The following is an 18,955-nucleotide window of genomic DNA, read 5'->3' as shown; positions in this document are numbered from 1 at the left end:
CACATGGGACAGAATGACACAGATTGTTCTATTTCCCGGTTCTGCTATTGTTCTACAGTTACAAAAGTAACCACTGGGAGCCTGCGGGAAAGGGTACACAGTGACCTCTCCACTTTCTCCACGACTTCCTGTGAGCCTATTAAATTAAAAGTTTAAAAAAAAATTGCTTCATGGGTATCTAATTTCATGTGCTACTTCAAAGAACCCAAAATAGAAACTGTAGGAAATGCATCTGAGTGCAGCTTATGCAAGAAAAGACCGACTCCCACCCCGGACACACAGGCAAAGGCGCAGAACGAGTTCTAGCGCAGTATTAACAAGTAAATCCACGCCTCTTAAGAATAAGATGCTTTTAAGATACCATGTTTCTGGTTTTTGATAGCTTTTTCGCTTTACTGATTTTTTTTTTTTTTTTGGTTCACTGAAAAACAGCCAATCATATCAGGCAGTGGGACTCATACTGCACAAACACAATAGTGATGTGCACAATGCCTGTTTGCTCTGTATTTTATTGTCTCTTCAAGACAATGGTGAGCAAAACAGAAAACTATGTCCAAAAATGACAGTGTAATGTATACACAAGCCAGAGGGATGCCCAGCATGTAACAGGAAATCCGTTAGAAGCTCCTGGTGGAGCTTCTATCCAATAGGTCTTTTACAAAAGTTGAGGCCCGGTATTCTTTCTAACACACAGGCCTTAAAAATCTTCACGCTCACTTCACACGCACAACTTTTCCTTCTGAAGTTACTGAAAATGCCAAGGGCACCTCAAACAAACATAATCGTAGAAAATATGTTTGCTAAACCCTATGGCAAAGAAATATCTTTCCACATGCATACAGCTTTCACACACAGTGTTCACTAACCAGGTGTCAATTCTGTTGGCAATACAAATGCTCCGGGGAACATGCAAACGCGTCTCTCTCAAAACAGGTGGGAGAAGTGCGCTGGACTAGACAGGGTAAGGCCAAACAACCAAGGCTTGCTGGCCTGCCGGGAGGACCCCAAACAGTGAAACCACTTCCTTATGGAGTTAGATAACAACCTTCCTTCCTCCCAACTAACAAACAAGCTTGAAGAAACTGCAGGATGTCAAGGTCAGACCACTATGCTCACACTCCTTAAAGAGTTGCCACACCCACAACCCTCTGATGCACCATCCAAAACCTTGTTTTTTCACTTCTTCCTGGAAGTTTGGGACACTTTTGAGTAATCGTTGAAATGCCTAAGGGTCAATTTCTTTGCACTGCAGAGTAAATCAGAAATAAAACAGCAAGGTTCTAAGACACAAATAACGCTTCATTCCATGTGTTTCTGCCCAACTCATTCTAGGGATTCAAGTCAGCTTTAACTGGCTTTAGATTAAGACACTAAAACTCACGCTTAGCATTTATCCAATAATGATTACATGTGGGAGAGAGGAGGACTCTGTTAAGTAAGTCTCAAAACACATAAAACACTAAATAAAAACAACTATTCAAACTGCTATACCTGAGCCTCTAGAATTCAGAAACAAGAAATCATTCATCTCTAAACTCTCATCCATTAAAAAAAAAAAAGATAAATAGCTGAATAAAACGTTAAACTATAATTACTACACCAATTCTTGACCTAACTCCTTGAGCTCTAACCAATCAAACAATCCATCGGCCACAACATAGTTCCTTATGCCTTAACAATCTTCTGGCGCTCATTTCATTTAAAAAGAGCGGGGAGGGGGCGCAGTGAGGCTGCATTATGGCAGAGAGGTTAAGCCACCCACTGGGATGGCACTGGGAGTTGTGGCTCCTCCCCCTGGGGAGCAGCAGAGGGCAGCTCCAGTGCTTAGCACCCCCCCACCGTCCCCTCTCCCGGCTAGCCCCACAGGAGACCCAGAGTTTAAGTGCCTGGCTTTGGCAGACTTTGGAAATGGACCAGTACAGGAAAGGTTTCTTTCTCTCTGTTGTTTGGCATTTCGAGTGGATGAAAATAAATTGTTTTTAAAATAGTAAGGAGCAGAACTGCTTAGAGACTACATGACTCTTCAACATTCTATGTAAGATAGTATTACAAAAGGCAGATAACTTCAGAAATGCTGAAAAACAGTTAACCTCATGGAAGAAGAAACATATACATACCACAAACATTTGATATACTTCTGTTTGCTGATGTTCCACAAACTTTTTTTCAGTTTTACTTATTTTTGCTTGAGGCAGAGTTACAGAGAGAAGGAAAGCTCTTCCATTCTCGAGTTCAAACCATCCCCCTCAAATAGTCGTAACGACCAGAGTTGGGCTGGTCCAAAGCTGGGAGCCAGGAGCTTCTTCTGGGTCGCCCATGAAGGTGCAGGAACCCAGGCCAATAGCAGAAAGGTGCATCAGAAGTGGAGCAGCAGCCAGGATTTAAACCCTCCAAAAGAAGTTTTTCCATTTTATCCACAAATAAAACTAGCTTGGTGTCAAAGAAGCAGCCCCCGCAGGGCTGGCACTGTACAGCAGCAATGTCGGCATCCTGTGTGGGCAAAGGTGGAAGCAGCAGCTGCTCCACTTCCAATCCAGCTCCCTGAGAAAGCAACAAATGACCCAGGTGCTTGGTCCCCTGTCACCTATGGGAGAGCTCCAGATGGAATCCCAAAGCTTCTGGCTTCATCCAGGACCAGCATGGCCATACCACTTGGGGAATAAACCAGCAGATGGAAGGTATCTCTTAATCTAACTCAGCCTTTCAAAAATATTCTTTTTCAAAAATCATGCACAGGGCCCGGCGTGATAGCATAGCGGCTAAAGTCCTCGCCTTGCACGCACCAGGATCCCATATGGGCACCAGTTCTAATCCTGGCAGCTCCACTTCCCATCCAGCTCCCTGCTTGTGGCCTGAGAGAGCAGTTGAGGACGGCCCAAAGCTTTGGGAGCCTGCACCCGCATGGGAGATCTGGAAGAGCTCCTGGCTCCTGGCTTCGGATTGGCTCAGCTCCACCCATTGCAGTCACTTGGGGAGTGAATCATCAGACGAAAGATCTTCCTTTCTGTCTCTCCTCCTCTCTGTACATCTGCTTTTCTAATAAAAATAAATAAAACTTTAAAAAAAAATCATGCACAGGAATATTACAATTATTGTGGCTACTTCCTGACAAGCTTGCAATTATTGTATTAAATCAAAACACTCAAGTCCAAGGCCAACAATCTGTCTCCTCATGTTCCTAATGTGAAAATCTGGGCATTTTGTTTCTTTTCTTTTTTTTTTTTTTTTCTGGTTTTGGTTGGTTTCTTTGTTTTTAAGATTTATTTATTTATATTGGAAAGGCAGATTTACAGAGAGAAGCAGAGCCAGAGAAAGATCCACTCCCTAAATGGCTACAACGGCTAGAGCTGATGTAATCTGAAGCCAAGAGCTTTCTTCCAGGCCTCCCATGCAGGAATAGGGTCCCAAGGCTTTGGGTCATCCTCTGCTGCTTTCCCAGGCCATAAGCAGTGAGCTGGATGGCAAATGTAGCAGCCGGGATACAAACTGGCTCCCAAATAGGATGCTGGCACTTGCAGGCGGTGGGTTAGCCTGTTGAACCATCACACTGGTCCCTGAATACTCTTCAAAATAAGATCTGTTGTAAGTAAAAAACAAAACAGTTCAAACAAATGAACTCTTGTCTCTCCAGAAGCACAAATACAAGATCCCTAAAATGAGTGAGATTTGGGGGCAAGCCTTTTGGCACAGTAGGTTAAACCCCTGCTTGGATCACTAACAGCCCGTATCAAAGTGCCTGGTTCAAACTGCAGCCAAACGTACACTTCAAATCCAGCTTCCTACTTAACTGCTTGGGAAGGAGTGGAAGACAGTTCAACTATTTAGGTTTCTGCCACACCCATGGGAGAACCAGACGGAATTCTGGGCTCCTTGCTTCGGCCTAACCTAGCCCTGGCTGTGGCTGGCATTTAAAGAATGAAACAGAACTCAAAAGATTTCTCTGACATTCTGCCTTTCAAAGATACAAATCAGTCTTTTTTCAAAAAAGCAGTGACCAGGAACCAGCACTGTGGTGTAACGCACTTCCAGCTCCCATACAGCCCTGGCTGCTCCACTTCCAATCCAGCTCCCTGCTAAAATGGTGGAAAAGCAGCAAAAAACTTCACAGAAGTGGTGGCCTCTGCCCCCTGGCTCTGGTGCTCAAACCAGCCCAGCTGCAGCTGTTGTAGCCATTCAGGGAGTGAACCAGCAAATGAACTTTCTCACTTTCTCTCTCTCTCACCCTGCCTTTCAATTAAGTAAACAATACTTTTAATGGGTGAGCTTCTGTAGGCCACAATAAATTACCACTTTCACTTCTCCAACTGTTCCTCCTAGTTAACTGAGCACCCCCAAAACTCCCAGTAACAACAGTCTCTTCTCAACAGGACACAGGTTTCTCAAGAGCATACTAATAACAGAGGAAAATGCTGCATAGCTAGATCTCAAGTTTCCTGCACCTATAAATCACGACTTACAATGCAGCCACCCGCAATCTACAACACCACCCACAAAAAGTGCTACATTTTAACCATCTGACATAAGCCTGCTTCTCTAACCTGGACAAATACAAATGACACCCGCTTAGATACCTTTAAGGAAAAGAAAAGGTAAAAAAAAGCCTTAACGACCAGCGTAAATACAGAGGCAGCAAGCAAGTACCCCGGGAGAGAGGCAAGTCAAACCCCACCTGTATATCTGTTTTCAACCATTTGGAGTCAAGTCGGGCCTGGGCAGCCAAACAGAAAGACTCGGAGGGCATCTTTGCTGCTGCGCGCTCCCAGCTGTCAAACCTGCAAGTGGAACAGAAATGTTGAAGACCTACAGGCTTTCTCAACGCTTACAAGGACCCTCCCCCGAGGACTGATGCGGCAAGAAGAGAAAGGGGAGAGTTGTGGGAGGTGGAGCAGCAGGAGGAAGGCAAACCCACCGCCCAGACAGGTAGGATCCGCCCCGTTCCGCTCCTACAAAGGAGAGAGACCTTGAGAACTGAGGGTCTCCGGGGACCAAATCACAATGTCATCGCCCTTCCCTTAAATCCAAAAGGTATTCACACACACACACACACACACAAACGCGCGCGACGGGAAGCCCCCTCGCTTCAACGATCAATGTTGACACCAGCATGCACCTTCCGCTTGGCCCCAGACCGGTGCGTGGTGCACGAAACAGATTCACCCAAAGTCAAGCCTGCAGCAAAAAATCCTCCACAATCATCCCTCCGAAACCGAGAGGCAGGCGGGCAGCGGGCCGCCCCGGCAGGCCGGGCTCCGGCCGCCGCGCCAACGCCCCTCGGCCCCGGCGCCCGGCGCCCGCCCCGCGCCCGCACCGCCCCCGGCCGCCCTCGCGCCCCGGGCTCCCGCACCTGACGCACCGCGGCCCGCCGCGCCTCTAGCCCCTGGGCGCGCGGACAGAGCCTGCCGCCGCCGCGAGCCCCGGCGATCCCGGCGCCTCCCGCGGCCCGAGGGCGGGGCCGACGCCCCTGGCGCGCAGCCAATCGCAGCGAGGCTGCTCGGCGGGCCCGGCCAATAGGAAAGCGGGGCCCGCGGCCGCCCCTCCCGGCGCTCCGGCTGGCTTCAGCCGCGCGGCTCTTCCTCTTCGGGGCTTGGCCGCTGCGGCCAGAGCCAACCGCAGGCGCCAGGGGGCGGGATTTCCGCCGCACGCACGCACGCACGCACGCACGCAGTGGGGCCCGAGATGTCGCCTGCTGCTTGAGCCATGTTGGGTCTAGCGTTAGGACCGTCACGTAGATGCAGGCGCTTGTGGGTCGATCGACGAGGTCAGCAGCTGCAGGCGAGGCCTGACAGAACTCACTACTGTCTGTCCCACGGAATGCAGTGGAAATCTTGGACAGAGTGCAAGCTGTGGGAGGACTCCGAAAAAGCAATGGAAACAGAAACGGAAGAAAATCAGACCTCGTTGTGCCCCTGAAACAATAGCGACCGAGATACAAAGTAGAAATTTGAAAGTTGAAACCACACTGAGCATGTTTCCGGCCATCGTGGAATTAAACTGCAGACCAACGAAAAGCAGCAGGACACTTTCTGCACACGTGGAAGTTAGCACACTTGTACATAACCCAGGAATTGACTAAAAAATCTGTAAATCAAAGGAATCCCAAAGAAAAGAGAATGTATTTTAATTGCATAAAAATTCAGTACAACACATCAAAGATTGTGAGATGCAACTAAAGCGATGGTGGAGTAAGGTATTTTGTATTAATAGCTTATAGTAGGAAAAAAGACATTGAAAACACTCTTAAGGCCCAGCGCGATAGTCTAGTGGCTAAAGTCCTCGCCTTGCACGCACTGGGATCCCATGTGGACGCCAGTTCGTATCCCAACAGTCCCACTTCCCATCCAGCTCCCTGCCTGTGGCCTGGGAAAGCAGTCAAGGACGCCCCAATGCCTTGGGACCCTGACCCGCGTGGGAGACCCAGGAAAAAGCTCCTGGCTTCTGGCTTTGGACTGGCTCAGCTCTGGCCATTGTGGCCACTTCAGCAATAAATCAGCGGTTGAAGATCTTCCTCTCTGTCTCTCCTCCTCTCTGTATATCTGACTTTCCAATAAAAATAAATTTAAAAACAAATCTAAGCTTCCATTTTAACATAGCAGGGGAAAAGTTAAAATACAAGCAAAGGAAAAAGGAAGCAATATGCAGCTAAATAAGGTGAAAAGCAGACAACATGAAGGAAACTAAGATCCAACATGAAGGAAACTAAGATCCGTCCCTTGATCTTTAAAAAGCTGATAAATCTCCAGCGAGACTGACGAGAAAAGGGATAACTGTAAGGTTGGAGCTCATGTTCAGATCAGAAATCCACACAAAATGGAATTCAGCTTTAAACAAACTTCATTGTGAGTGCTCCCTGGTGAGAGTCACTGGTCCAGTACAGACAGCAGGCCAGCAAAGTCATACCCAGGGGACATGAGGGGTTGTTTTACCAGAGGGCTGTATTGGTGGAGGTTGGAGGACAACGGAATATGCCTTCTAGGTGATATAGGCTCCCTTGGACCTTGCTGGATCCCTAGGTCATTCCTGGCCAAGGAAGAAGTTTCCTTCTCCCAGTGCAACCTTATCAGCACCACCACCACCACCCCCCTTCTCAGCCTCCTCCTGGGCTGCCTCTCACCTATCCCCACTGGGCCTTACAAAAACATCAGCAAAAAAGCAGCAGCAGTACAGGTGTTTGGAACCCCCAGCCACATAGCTGTGCAAGGTCAGGCTTCCTGCTGGGGATCCTGAGCTTGTGGTTGGCGGCAAACTCTGGGTTCTTAGGGGTATTAAATTACTAACTAGGGACACCCATGGATAAGGCCATTGTGTGTGTATGTCAGGAATGAGTCCTGAGGGACACCCAATGACAGGGTTATTGTACTTGCAGGTAAAGAAGGGGACTGAGACCTGGAGGTCTGGAGGGGAGATCTGAAGATCTTTATGGGTCAGACTGGTGCACCAGCCCACATGGGAGTCCTGAGTCGGTCTTGTTAGCATGAAACATGGCTGACCACCACACATGCCAGTGCACATGTGCCGGACGGAGTTCAGCTCCAGCCTGGGTTGCGGAACTCGGGAAGGGTGCGTGGATGAGGCGCAGAAAGAAAGAGACGGACCACTAGGATTCCATGATGATAGTGGACACGGCAATAAAGCCGTCCGCTTTATTTATACAGAATCAGTTAAACTCTGGCTCAGACTTTCCATGTCATGGTCAAGTGGGTGTTTCTAAGAACAACCCTGCCATCTGCTTTATCCAAAAACAATAGAAATTCCTGCTACCATTCTTACCCTACAACCTAATCTTGTGTCACAAAGAAAAGGAGAACCTAAAGATTAAGGAAAGAATGGAACCCTAAATACATGTCCCTTGATTAGCATAAGGTCAATGGGGACAGTCAAGACAGTAGGAATAATAGAAGGCCCTTTTGTAAGACATTATTATTGACATTAACCTCCAAGCTCACATTGTGTAAAAAGCCAGTCTCACAATAGCAAAAATGCCTGGACAGATTAGAATCCTTCCGCTGAGCCTGCATAGTAGGCACGGCAAATGTCCAAGCGAAAAGCACCGACACACGGAGACCATGATGGTGGTAGAAGTGCTGGGAGCCATCTGCTCCTAAGCCTCCTTATTACATATTATCTCCTCTTCCCCCCAAGTCCATTAACAGGACAATAGGACGTCAATGAGTCTGCAAAGGCCAGGTGCTACTGCCTTAGGCCTGATTCCTGGGTGCTCAGCTAAAGCAATATAAATCAGCTCCTCAGCCCACAACACACATGCAAGCTACGACTGGGAGCCTGTCTGGCAGGGCTAGATCCCAGTTCCTGACAGTGAGTCTCAGATCAGCAGATGGGTCCCATTAGACTGGGCCATGACACCAACCAGCATACAAGAGAACCTTTCCCCTGGGCAAGCCTATAAGGGGGCTGGAGGAGCACCCATGCTGGACCACTACATCCACTGATGAGCCTGAGTGCTGGGCGTTGGGGCTGACCAGGCTGAGTGAAGCTGCAAACTTCCTGGCCTGCATGTGAGCATGGTAGGGGGAGAGCCAGGCTGGTGCATGCATGAGCCAAGTGCAGGTCTTATACTTAATACCATGGAGGGCAGAAAGGAAGGTTGGAATCAGTAGTTCACATGAGCATGCAACTTCTCAACTATGTAAACATCATCAAAAATAAAGTTTTTGGGTACAAATCAGGATGAAAAAAATCAGTAGGATTTTAGTACACAAATAACAAACTTACTGAGAAAGAAACTGTAAGACCAATTCTACTCGCAAGAGCTATAAAAAATAACTTGAAATAAATTTAACCAAGTATGCAAAAGACCTTTACACCAAAAATTACCCCAAAAAATGAGAGAAATTAAAGACAGATAAGAAACAGAATGCTCTCTCATGTTTGTGCATTGGAAGAAATAATTCTTGAAAATTTATTTGAAAGGCAAAGCTACAGAGAGAGGTGTGGAGAGGCGAAAGAACTGATCTATTTGTTAGCTGAGTCCCCACATGGCAGCAATGGCAGTGCTACATCAGAATCAAGCAGGGACCAGACCTTCCCTCCGGGTCATCCACATGGATGATAGGGGCCCATGAGCTCAGGCTATCTTCCTCGGCTTTCCTAGGCACACTGCTGACAACCTAGATCAGATGTAGAGCAGTTAGAACTTGACTCAGTGCTCATATGAGATGCCAGTGTCAAAGGCCTCTCAACCTTCTGTGCTAAAACACTGGCCCCCCGCATTAATATTATTAAAATTCCCAGTTTACCCAAAGTGTTTTACAGATTCATTTCAGTCTTCATTAAGATAGAAAAAAATAATTCCAAGATTCAAATGGAAGGGCCCAGCATGATGATGGCTCAATGGCTAAAATTTCACCTTATAAGCACTAGGATCTCATTTGGGCATCAGTTCAAGTCCTGGCTACTCCACTTCCCTTCCAGCTCCCTGCTTGTGGCCTGGGAAAGCAGTTGAGGACGGCCCAAAGCCTTGGGGCCCTACACCCCCATGGGAGGCCCAGAAGAAGCTCCTGGTTTCTAGCTTCTGGGTTTGGATCGGCTCAGTTCCGGCTGCTGCAGGCACTTAGGGGAATGAGCCAACAGAAGGAAGATCTTATCCATTTCTTTCTCTCTTGCCTCTCGTTCTCTCTGATCTAACCTTTGGGTAAAAGTAAATACATCTTTTAAAAATTTATAGGGAAATATGAAAGATCCCAAATGGTCAAAATAATCTTGAACAAAAGAAACAAAATTGGCGACATCACGACGTATGATCTTAAGACATTCTATCAGATCTATGTTCCATCTGTTACAACCATAACAGCATAGAAACTGCTATAAATATGGACACATAGAACAGAACAGAGATCCCTAACAAGAATCCACAAGTCTATAGCTAATTGCTTCTTGAGAAAGTCACCAAAAATATACACAGGAGAAAGGATACTCTCCTCAATGAACAATGCTAGGAAGATTGAAATTTCACCCCTAACTCTCAACTGCATTCAAGAGTCAACACACGGCTCAAAGATCTGAACCTAAGACTGGAAACTATAAAGTTATTACGAGAACACTGGAGAGACATTTCCAGAGAGTGGCACTGGAACCCTTGCATTGAATAAAAATCCAAAAACATAGACAGCAAAAGTAAACGTAGTTAGGAGAGATTAGGAAGCTTCCGCACCAGGAAAAAAAAAAAAGAGTGAAGAGACAACCTACAGAATGGGTCAAAAGTTTGAGGTTGATATCGACACACCTGACAAAGGATCAATATCCACTACCTAGAAGGAACTTAAAACCCTCAACGGTAACAGAAACACACAAATGGCTAAGAAAAAAAGGATCTGAGTGAAGGGGATGGTGTGATGGCTCAACAGACTATTCTGCTTGCAAGCACCAGCATGCTGAATGGGTGCTGGTTCTAGTCCCCAGCCATTCCACTGGCTGTTTTTTCAATTTAATAAAGTTTTTAAAAATTTTTATAATGTTTACATAATTGAGAAGGATATATGTCCATGGGGACCAGTGATTAGCGTGGGAAAGGTCGAGAAATGTTTCTAGAGGAAGGAGAGAGAAAAGGGGAGAGAACTGCCCCCAGCGCCAATTGTCACACGATGTCATCCTAGGGTCCCCAGTGTGGAGCACGCTCTGAGGACAAGGCACAGTGCCTTCGAGAGTTGCGACATGCTGTTGATTTCAGGAAGAGGAAATCCCTCCAAGGTCCGTTGGCTGACATAGTCCACCTGAGTCTTCCTCTCTCTGACACTTGGCTGTGAATGCTTGGCCAGAACGTGTGCCCAGTTTGCTCTGCCCACCATCTTCTGCTATGATACTAGAAGTCCTCAGTGATCTGTCATGTCCCCCATGTGCTCCTGGGCATGCCGTCCAGCGCACAGGCTTCCACAAGCGAGGAGGCCCAGTTCTGACGCATGTACTCCAGTCAGACCACAAATCCTGTGATGCTTTTCCACACGCATGGTTGAAGTTTTGAGTCCAGCAGTCTAGATGGGGTTGTCCCCAAGGAAACCTCACCAGAGGTTACCCCAGACCTGATTCCTGTGTGTGCCAGCCAAGGCAGGACCTGGCTCCGTCCATCACCCACATCAACTTGCACACATGTTGATAGTTACAGTTGCTGGCTCAGTTTTGTCCCAAGCCCCATCTCATATGCAAACCAATAGATGCTGTGGTCAAGCCCAACCCTACCCACCTCACACCCAGCCCTCACACATATCAGCAGGAACTACATCCTAGTCAGAGCAACCCCCAATATCCCCTTCTAGTTCTACCCCCAGCCCCAGTTCCTATGCATGCCAGTACGTGCAGTAGACTGGTCAGGTCCATCCTGCAGCCCATTCGGCTCTCTTATATACTAACTGACTCCACTTTCCAGTCCATACTTATGCCAGCTTGTGCTACCACCTGTCTAGCCAGGCCTACCCCCAGCACTGGTCCTCGTGCTCTCAGTGGGAGTTGCAGCCAATCACAGGTATGCCCACAGTTTCCCTACTAGGCCCACTCCCAACCCCAGATCTTGCGTTTTCCAGGTGGTTCTGCAGTCTAGCCTGACAGGACTTGCCCCCACTCCTAGAACTTCCCAGCCAAGGCTGCAGCAAAGCACAACCAGCCTGCACTTACTCTGGCTCAAGCATGCACCAGTAGATAGAGCCGCTTAGCCCAGCCTGGCTCTGCTCCTCCTAACCCAGCTCATATGCAGGCCAATGGGTTTATAGCCCTGCCCAGCCTGGTCAGCCCCAAGTCCCAGATTTCATGCTCACCAGTGGGAGCAGTGACCCACCAAGGGAGTTCCAATAGACCCCCTACCGAGCTTGCAGAACAATTTTCTCAGGATAAGAAATGAAATGAAGCTCAATTGGAAAGGGAGAAATAAAGGTTTTTTTTTTTAAGATTTATTTATTTTTATTACAAAATCAGATATACAGAGAGGAGGAGAGAGAGGAAGATCGTCCGTCCAAGGATTCACTCCCCAAGTGACCACAACGGACCATGCTGTGCCAATCCAAACCCAGGAGCCAGGAGCCTCCTCCAGGTCTCCCACACAGGCACAGGGTCCCGAGGCCCCAGGCCGTCCTCGGCTGTATTCCCATGTCACAAGCAGGGAGCTGGATGGGAAGTGGAGCTGCCAGCATTAAACCAGCGCCCATATGGGATCCCGGCACGTTCAAGGCGAGGACTTTAGCCACTAGGCCATGGCGGCATGCCCAATAGAAATAAAGTTCTTTCCATCCGCAATCACATAAGCTTTATACACACACATAAATCTTTAAACAGCAGCAAGAACAAATCAATTGTACTGGGGCTGGCATTGTGGTATAGCATGCTAAGTGTCTGCCTATAGTGCCAGCATCCCGTCTGGGTGCCAGTTCTGGTTCCAGCTTCCTGTAATGGCCTGGAGAATCAGCAGAGCATGGCCCAAAACCTGGGGCCTCTTCACCCACATGGAAGACCCAGATGAAACTCCTGGCTCCCAGCTCCAGACTGGCCCAGCTCCAGCCACTGCAGTCATTTGAGGGAGTGAACCAGAGGAGGGAAGACCTCTCTCTATCTCTCCTTCTCTCTCTCTGTATCATTGCATTTCAAATAGAAACAAATATATATATTTTAAAAATCAATTGTAATTCTGTTCATTAGCTCTCAACAATTCAAATGCAAAATAAAACTAAATTCTATGCCTGGGCCAACCTGCATAGTGGGTGCCAGGTCCGTGAGCCCTGAGGACGGTGGGTCTTGTGGGGCCCATGCTGACCGGTCTGGGTCCTTGGTGCACCTGTGAGAACTGGTCTTACTTAGTGGAAAAGACGGAGCAGTGGACAGCCAGCCCAGATCCACATGGAGGATATGGCAGCCCATTGAGCCCTGCAGGGAATATCTGTACAATCCCAGGGGAAGGAGGACAGAACAGATGGACAGCTACCCCAGCCAAATGATGACAGCAAAATATCTGGGCAAATGGAGACTCTGCGGTCAATCATGTCAGCCAATGGACATTGGTGGGATGTCCTCATCCTTGGATCAGTGAAATCAACAGCATTTCAGAACTATCAAAACCACCCGGGCGGAACCCTTGGAGCGTGTGCCACATCGGGACCCTGGGTTGATATCAGGTGGTGGTTGCCCATCCCTGGTACTGGGGCAGTTGGGAGACCGGGTATAGCTCGTTCCCTTATCTCCTCCCTTCCCCCTCAGAAACAGGAAGAAGATATAGAAAATTTAGAAACAATGATCATACCCCACCTTTCTCTAATCCTGGATCCTAACCCTGATCAACTATGTAAACATCAGCAAAATTAAACATTTTAAATGCTAAATTAAAAATGTAAAATAAAAATAAATTTTACTTGTGAGAGTGTTACTTTGGGAGGTCAGCGCCGGAGCTCAACAGACTGATCCTCCACCTTCAAAAACCAGCATCCCATGTGGGCGCCGGTTCTAATCCCAACAGCTCCCCTACCAATCCAGCTCCCTACTTGTAGGCCTGAAGCCTCGGGACCCTGCACCCATGTAGGCGATCCAAAGGAGGCTCCTGGTTTTCTTTTTTTTTTTTTTTTTTTAAAGATTTATTCATTTTATTACAGCCAGATATACACAGAGGAGGAGAGACAGAGAGGAAGATCTTCCGTCCGATGATTCACTCCCCAAGTGAGCCGCAACAGGCCGGTGCGCGCCAATCCGATGCCGGGAACCTGGAACCTCTTCTGGGTCTCCCAAGCAGGTGCAGTGTCCCAAAGCATTGGGCCGTCCTCAACTGCTTTCCCAGGCCACAAGCAGGGAGCTGGATGGGAAGCGGAGCTGCCGGGATTAGAACCGGCGCCCATATGGGATCCCGGGGCTTTCAAGGCGAGGACTTTAGCCACTAGACCACGCCGCCGGGCCCCGGCTCCTGGTTTTCAATCAGCTCAGGGAGCCAGCGGCTGAAAGATCTTTCTCTCTGTCTCTCTTTCTCTTCATAAATCTGCCTTACCATTGCAAATAAAAATAAATCTAAAAAAATTTTTTTTGTTGGACCTAAAGTCCTCGCCTTGCATGTGCTGGCATCCCATATGAACACTGCTTCCATTCCTGGTGGCCCCGCTTCCCATCCAGCTCCCTGCTTGTGGCCTGGGAAAGCAGTGGAGGACGGCACAAAGCCTTGAGACCCTGCACTCATGAGGGAGACCCAGAAGAGGCTCCAGGCTCCTGGCTTCTGATCAGCTCAGCTCCAGTTGTTGCAGCTGCTTGGAGAGTGAATCAGTAGACAGAAGATCTTCCTCTTTGTCTCTCCTCCCCCCGTATATCTGCCTTTCCAATAAAAATAAAATAAAGTTTTAAGGAAAAAAGATCGTTACTTGGCTGCATGAAGGGACTCTGGCTAGGGTTTTGTTTCACTTCTGAGCAGATCTGAGCAGGCAGTGTGACCCATTTTCCCAGCTGCTGGGAGGCACCCGCAACACCAGGGTACAGCAAACTCCAGATGTGACTGTTAAAATTCACATACAACACCAGGGGGCAGCAAATATTTTCCAAGAAGAATCAGATGCTATTTCAGGTGTAACCAGCAGTGTATGTAGCAACCACTCAACCCTGCTTTTCAGCATTATAGCAGCCACAGACAACACCTAGAGTTTCCATTATTAGGGGGAAAAAAAAACCATCCTAAGTTATGGGAAATCACTGAAACGTAAGAGTAAATAAAACAAAACTGTAATCCTCCTTACCTAACTATATTGGGAGATTTTGGGGGTGTTGATAGATTCCCTACCAAAATATTCCCCCTCAAATAACAATTGAATGGGTTTAGTTCCTTCCTGTTCCTAAAATATTAAATGAAGCTCATCCCAAAGACTCCCACAGCACTTAACTAAAGCCAGTCTCCTAGGCTTAAATAAAAAGTGCATACTGACTTAGGCTACATCATCTCAAAGCCTTTTTCAGTTCTGAAGCATGCTACTCGTTACTGCACGTCAGTTGGCTGCCTCTGGTTAGTGAGTGAGAGAGTTGGTGCCAACATTCAGCTCAGCTGGCACCTCGTGGGCTTGGTCTTGTCAAGGTCAGAGCTGCTCTGCCTCCCACTGCTGGTCTCCGTATGCCAGGAGGGCTGACCTGGCCCAGAGCTGCAAGCTGTCTGAGAGCCCTTCAGGTGCTGGACAGCGGCTGCTCAAGGCCATCACAGGCCTGGAGGACAAACTGGGCCAAGCTGGTGCACACCGCCACCCAGCCAAAAAGGCTGACTCAGTCACAGCACCTGAAGGATGCCTTCTTCACAAAGAGATTCTCTTCTTCGCAGCTGCCTTCCTGGGACCTCTCCGGTAGAGCTGGGGAGAAACATGTCTAATAAATAAACGTGCAAACCTAGCAAAGATCTGTGGACTTCGTGCTTCCTGTTAGAGGAGAGGCGTGGCCAGTCCTGCCAAGCCAGGCAGTAGGCAGTGCTGTCTGGCCAGGCAGGGCTGTCTGCCTAGGAGCGGGCCCTGAGCAGGAGACACCAGGAAACAACCTCACCATCCTCTGCTTGAGGTTACAGGGCACGTGGCCTCTGAAAGGTAGTGGGTCTTTTTTTTTTTTACATTTATCTAATAAAATTGTTTTTATTTGTTTATGATCTTTACACAGTTGAGAAGGATATATGTCCATGCTGACCACTGATTAGCATGGGAAAGGTGGATGAGATAATGGCTTCCATCTTTTTTCCTTCCTGTATCTGGGGCAGGGGGAGAGAAGGGGAGTGGGCTACTTCCAGCAACCTAGTCACACAGTACCCAGGGATGGGCAGTTGTCACACGATGTCATCCTAGGGTCCCCAGTGTGGAGCATGCTCTGAGGACAAGGCATAATGCCTTCGAGAGTTGCGACATGCTGTTGATTTCAGGAAGAGGAAATCCCTCCAAGGTCCGTTGGCTGACATAGTCCACCTGAGTCTTCCTCTCTCTGACACTTGGCTGTGAATGCTTGGCCAGGACGTGTGCCCAGTTTGCTCTGCCCACCATCTTCTGCTATGATACTAGAAGTCCTCAGTGATCTGTCATGTCCCCCATGTGCTCCTGGGCATGCCGTCCAGCGCACAGGCTTCCACAAGCGAGGAGGCCCAGTTCTGACGCATGTACTCCAGTCAGACCACAAATCCTGTGATGCTTTTCCACACGCATGGTTGAAGTTTTGAGTCCAGCAGTCTAGATGGGGTTGTCCCCAAGGAAATTTTAACAAAGAAAAATATTAAGTAAAGAAAGAATACCTTTATAAAAAGAAGTATTGGTGAAGATTTGGATCTACCAACTTCCAGACAGTGCTGGTGGAATATAAAGGGGTAAGGTCACATTGGGAAGCCATTTGGTAGTTTCTCTAAAGCTAAACATACAACTACTCTCAGAAATTCCACTCCCAGGCATGTGTGTGAGAGAAATGAGTGTGTCTGCCTGTAATAGCCTTTGCAGCCTGTTTTATTCATCATAGTACCTATGGCAAACGCCTCAATGCCCACCGAGAGGAGAATGGGCAACTTGCCGTGCCTGCGCAAGCACAGGGAGAGAATCAGGCGCTGGAGACAGACCGCCACTGGGGGAGGAGGAGGAAGGCCCTCCAGGGACACTAGGACAGGTGAGAGAAGGGAGACAGAGCCAAGGATGAACACGCAGTCACTGCAGTGACCCGGTCTGTCCTTGGAGTGTCCTGGTGTTGAGTCCTGCATATGTATGGTCTTTCCAGACCAGGAACCCCAAGTAGTCACAAGCAAAGCACGTTTCTTCTTACAGACTGGCTTCCTACCCCCAAACTTCCCCCACTCTGTGTAACCCTGCCCTCTTATTCATAGCCAGTGTTGGCTCAGCATAAACAATGTCCACTTTCCTCTCCCCGGTTTTTGTTAGGGGTCCAGGGAGCACCTCTTTTTTTTTTTTTTTTAAAGATTTATTCATTTTATTACAGCTAGATATACAAAGAGGAGGAGAGACAGAGAGCAAAATCTTCCGTCCGATGATTCACTCCTCAAGTGAGCCGCAACGGGCCGATGCGCGCCAATCCGAAGCCGGGAACCTGGAACCTCTTCCGGGTCTCCCACACGGGTGCAGGGTCCCAATGCATTGGGCCGTCCTCGACTGCTTTCCCAGGCCACAAGCAGGGAGCTGGATGGGAAGTGGAGCTGCCGGGCTTAGAACCGGTGCCCATATGGGATCCCGGGGCTTTCAAGGCGAGGACTTTAGCAGCTAGGCAACGCTGCCGGGCCCCAGGGAGCACCTCTTTAACTGCTACCCAGCCTTGCTGCTATGAGGTATGGAACTTGTCTGAAGACCTGAGCCATTCCTGGTCACCATGTATAAGGGTCCAAGACCCCTTTTTATTACAAAAAAACCTCAGTCTTTAAAGAATCAGAATAAGGCCAACGTGTTGGTTCAATTAGCCAGTTGGCCAATCCTCTACCTCCAAGCGCTGGCACTCCTTAGGAGTACCAGTTCGTGTCCCAGCTACTCCACTTCCCATCCAGCTCCTTGTTTATGACCTGGAAAAACAGTGGAGGATGGCCCCTGTACCCACGTGGGTAATCTGTCTTCAGATTGGCTCAGCTCTGGCCATTGTGGCTACTTGGGGAGTGAACCAGCAGACGGAGGGGCGTTGTCTGTGTAGTAGTGAACCTTCTTAAATATTTATGCGTAAGAGCCAATGGAAAAGAAAACAGAAAAAAAGAGCCAATGAAAATAGAATTGTTAGATATTTGAAAGCAAGGTGGACAGAACAGGAGAACCAGAGGGAGACACACACACACACCACACACACACACACAGCACACACCACACACACACCACACACACACCACACACACACACCACACACACACACCACACGCACACACCACACACACACCACACACACACACACCACACACACACCACACACACACACCACACACACACCACACACACCACACACACCACACACACACCACACACACACACACCACACACACCACACACACCACACACACACCACACACACACACACACACCACACACACACTACACACACACTACACACACACACCACACACACCACACACGCACACACCACACGCACACACCACACACACCACACGCACACACCACATGCACACACCACACACACACACACCACACACACACCACACACACACACCACACACACCACACACACACCACACACACACACCACACACACACACCACACACACACCACACACACCACACACACCACACACACACCACACACACACACACCACACACACCACACACACCACACACACACACACACCACACACACACTACACACACACTACACGCACACACCACACACACCACACACGCACACACCACACGCACACACCACACACACCACACGCACACACCACATGCACACACCACACACACACACCACACACACACCACACACACACACCACACACACCACACACACACCACACACACACACCACACGCACACACCACACGCACACACCACACACACACACCACACACACACCACACACACACACCACACACACACACCACACACACACCACACACACACACCACACACACACACCACACACACACACCACACACACACACACACCACACACACCACACACACACACACACCACACACGCACACACCACACACACACACCACACACACCACACACACACACCACACACCACACACACACACCACACACACACACTACACACACACACCACACACACACCACACACACACACCACACACACACCACACACACACACACACACCACACGCACACCACACGCACACACCACACACACACCACACACACACACACACACACCACACACACCACACACACACCACACACACACACCACACACACACCACACGCACACACCACACGCACACACCACACACACACACCACACACACCACACACACACCACACACACACCACACACACACCACACACACACACCACAGA

General features: G+C 48.7%; 1 protein-coding gene across 2 annotated transcripts in view; it reads right to left on the bottom strand.

The window, feature by feature from the left end:
- HERC2 (HECT and RLD domain containing E3 ubiquitin protein ligase 2) overlaps positions 1-5,283 on the bottom strand; it is a 189,026-nt gene extending 183,743 nt beyond the window's left edge. For both annotated transcript variants that reach the window (XM_058666516.1, XM_058666517.1), the window contains exons 1-2: positions 5,111-5,283; positions 4,670-4,772 (exon numbers count right to left, since the gene is read on the bottom strand). In XM_058666516.1, coding sequence (XP_058522499.1) covers positions 4,670-4,741 — 72 coding nt within the window. In that variant the 5' untranslated portion in view covers positions 4,742-4,772; positions 5,111-5,283. The remainder of the gene's footprint in view (positions 1-4,669; positions 4,773-5,110) is intronic.
- Positions 5,284-18,955: the final 13,672 nt, after the last annotated feature.

The sequence above is a fragment of the Ochotona princeps genome, chromosome 6 (genome assembly GCF_030435755.1).
Source record: "Ochotona princeps isolate mOchPri1 chromosome 6, mOchPri1.hap1, whole genome shotgun sequence".
NCBI classification, from domain to species: domain Eukaryota; kingdom Metazoa; phylum Chordata; class Mammalia; order Lagomorpha; family Ochotonidae; genus Ochotona; species Ochotona princeps.
Note: the sequence above shows the minus strand (reverse complement) of the source record. Positions and strands in the feature narration are given on the sequence as shown.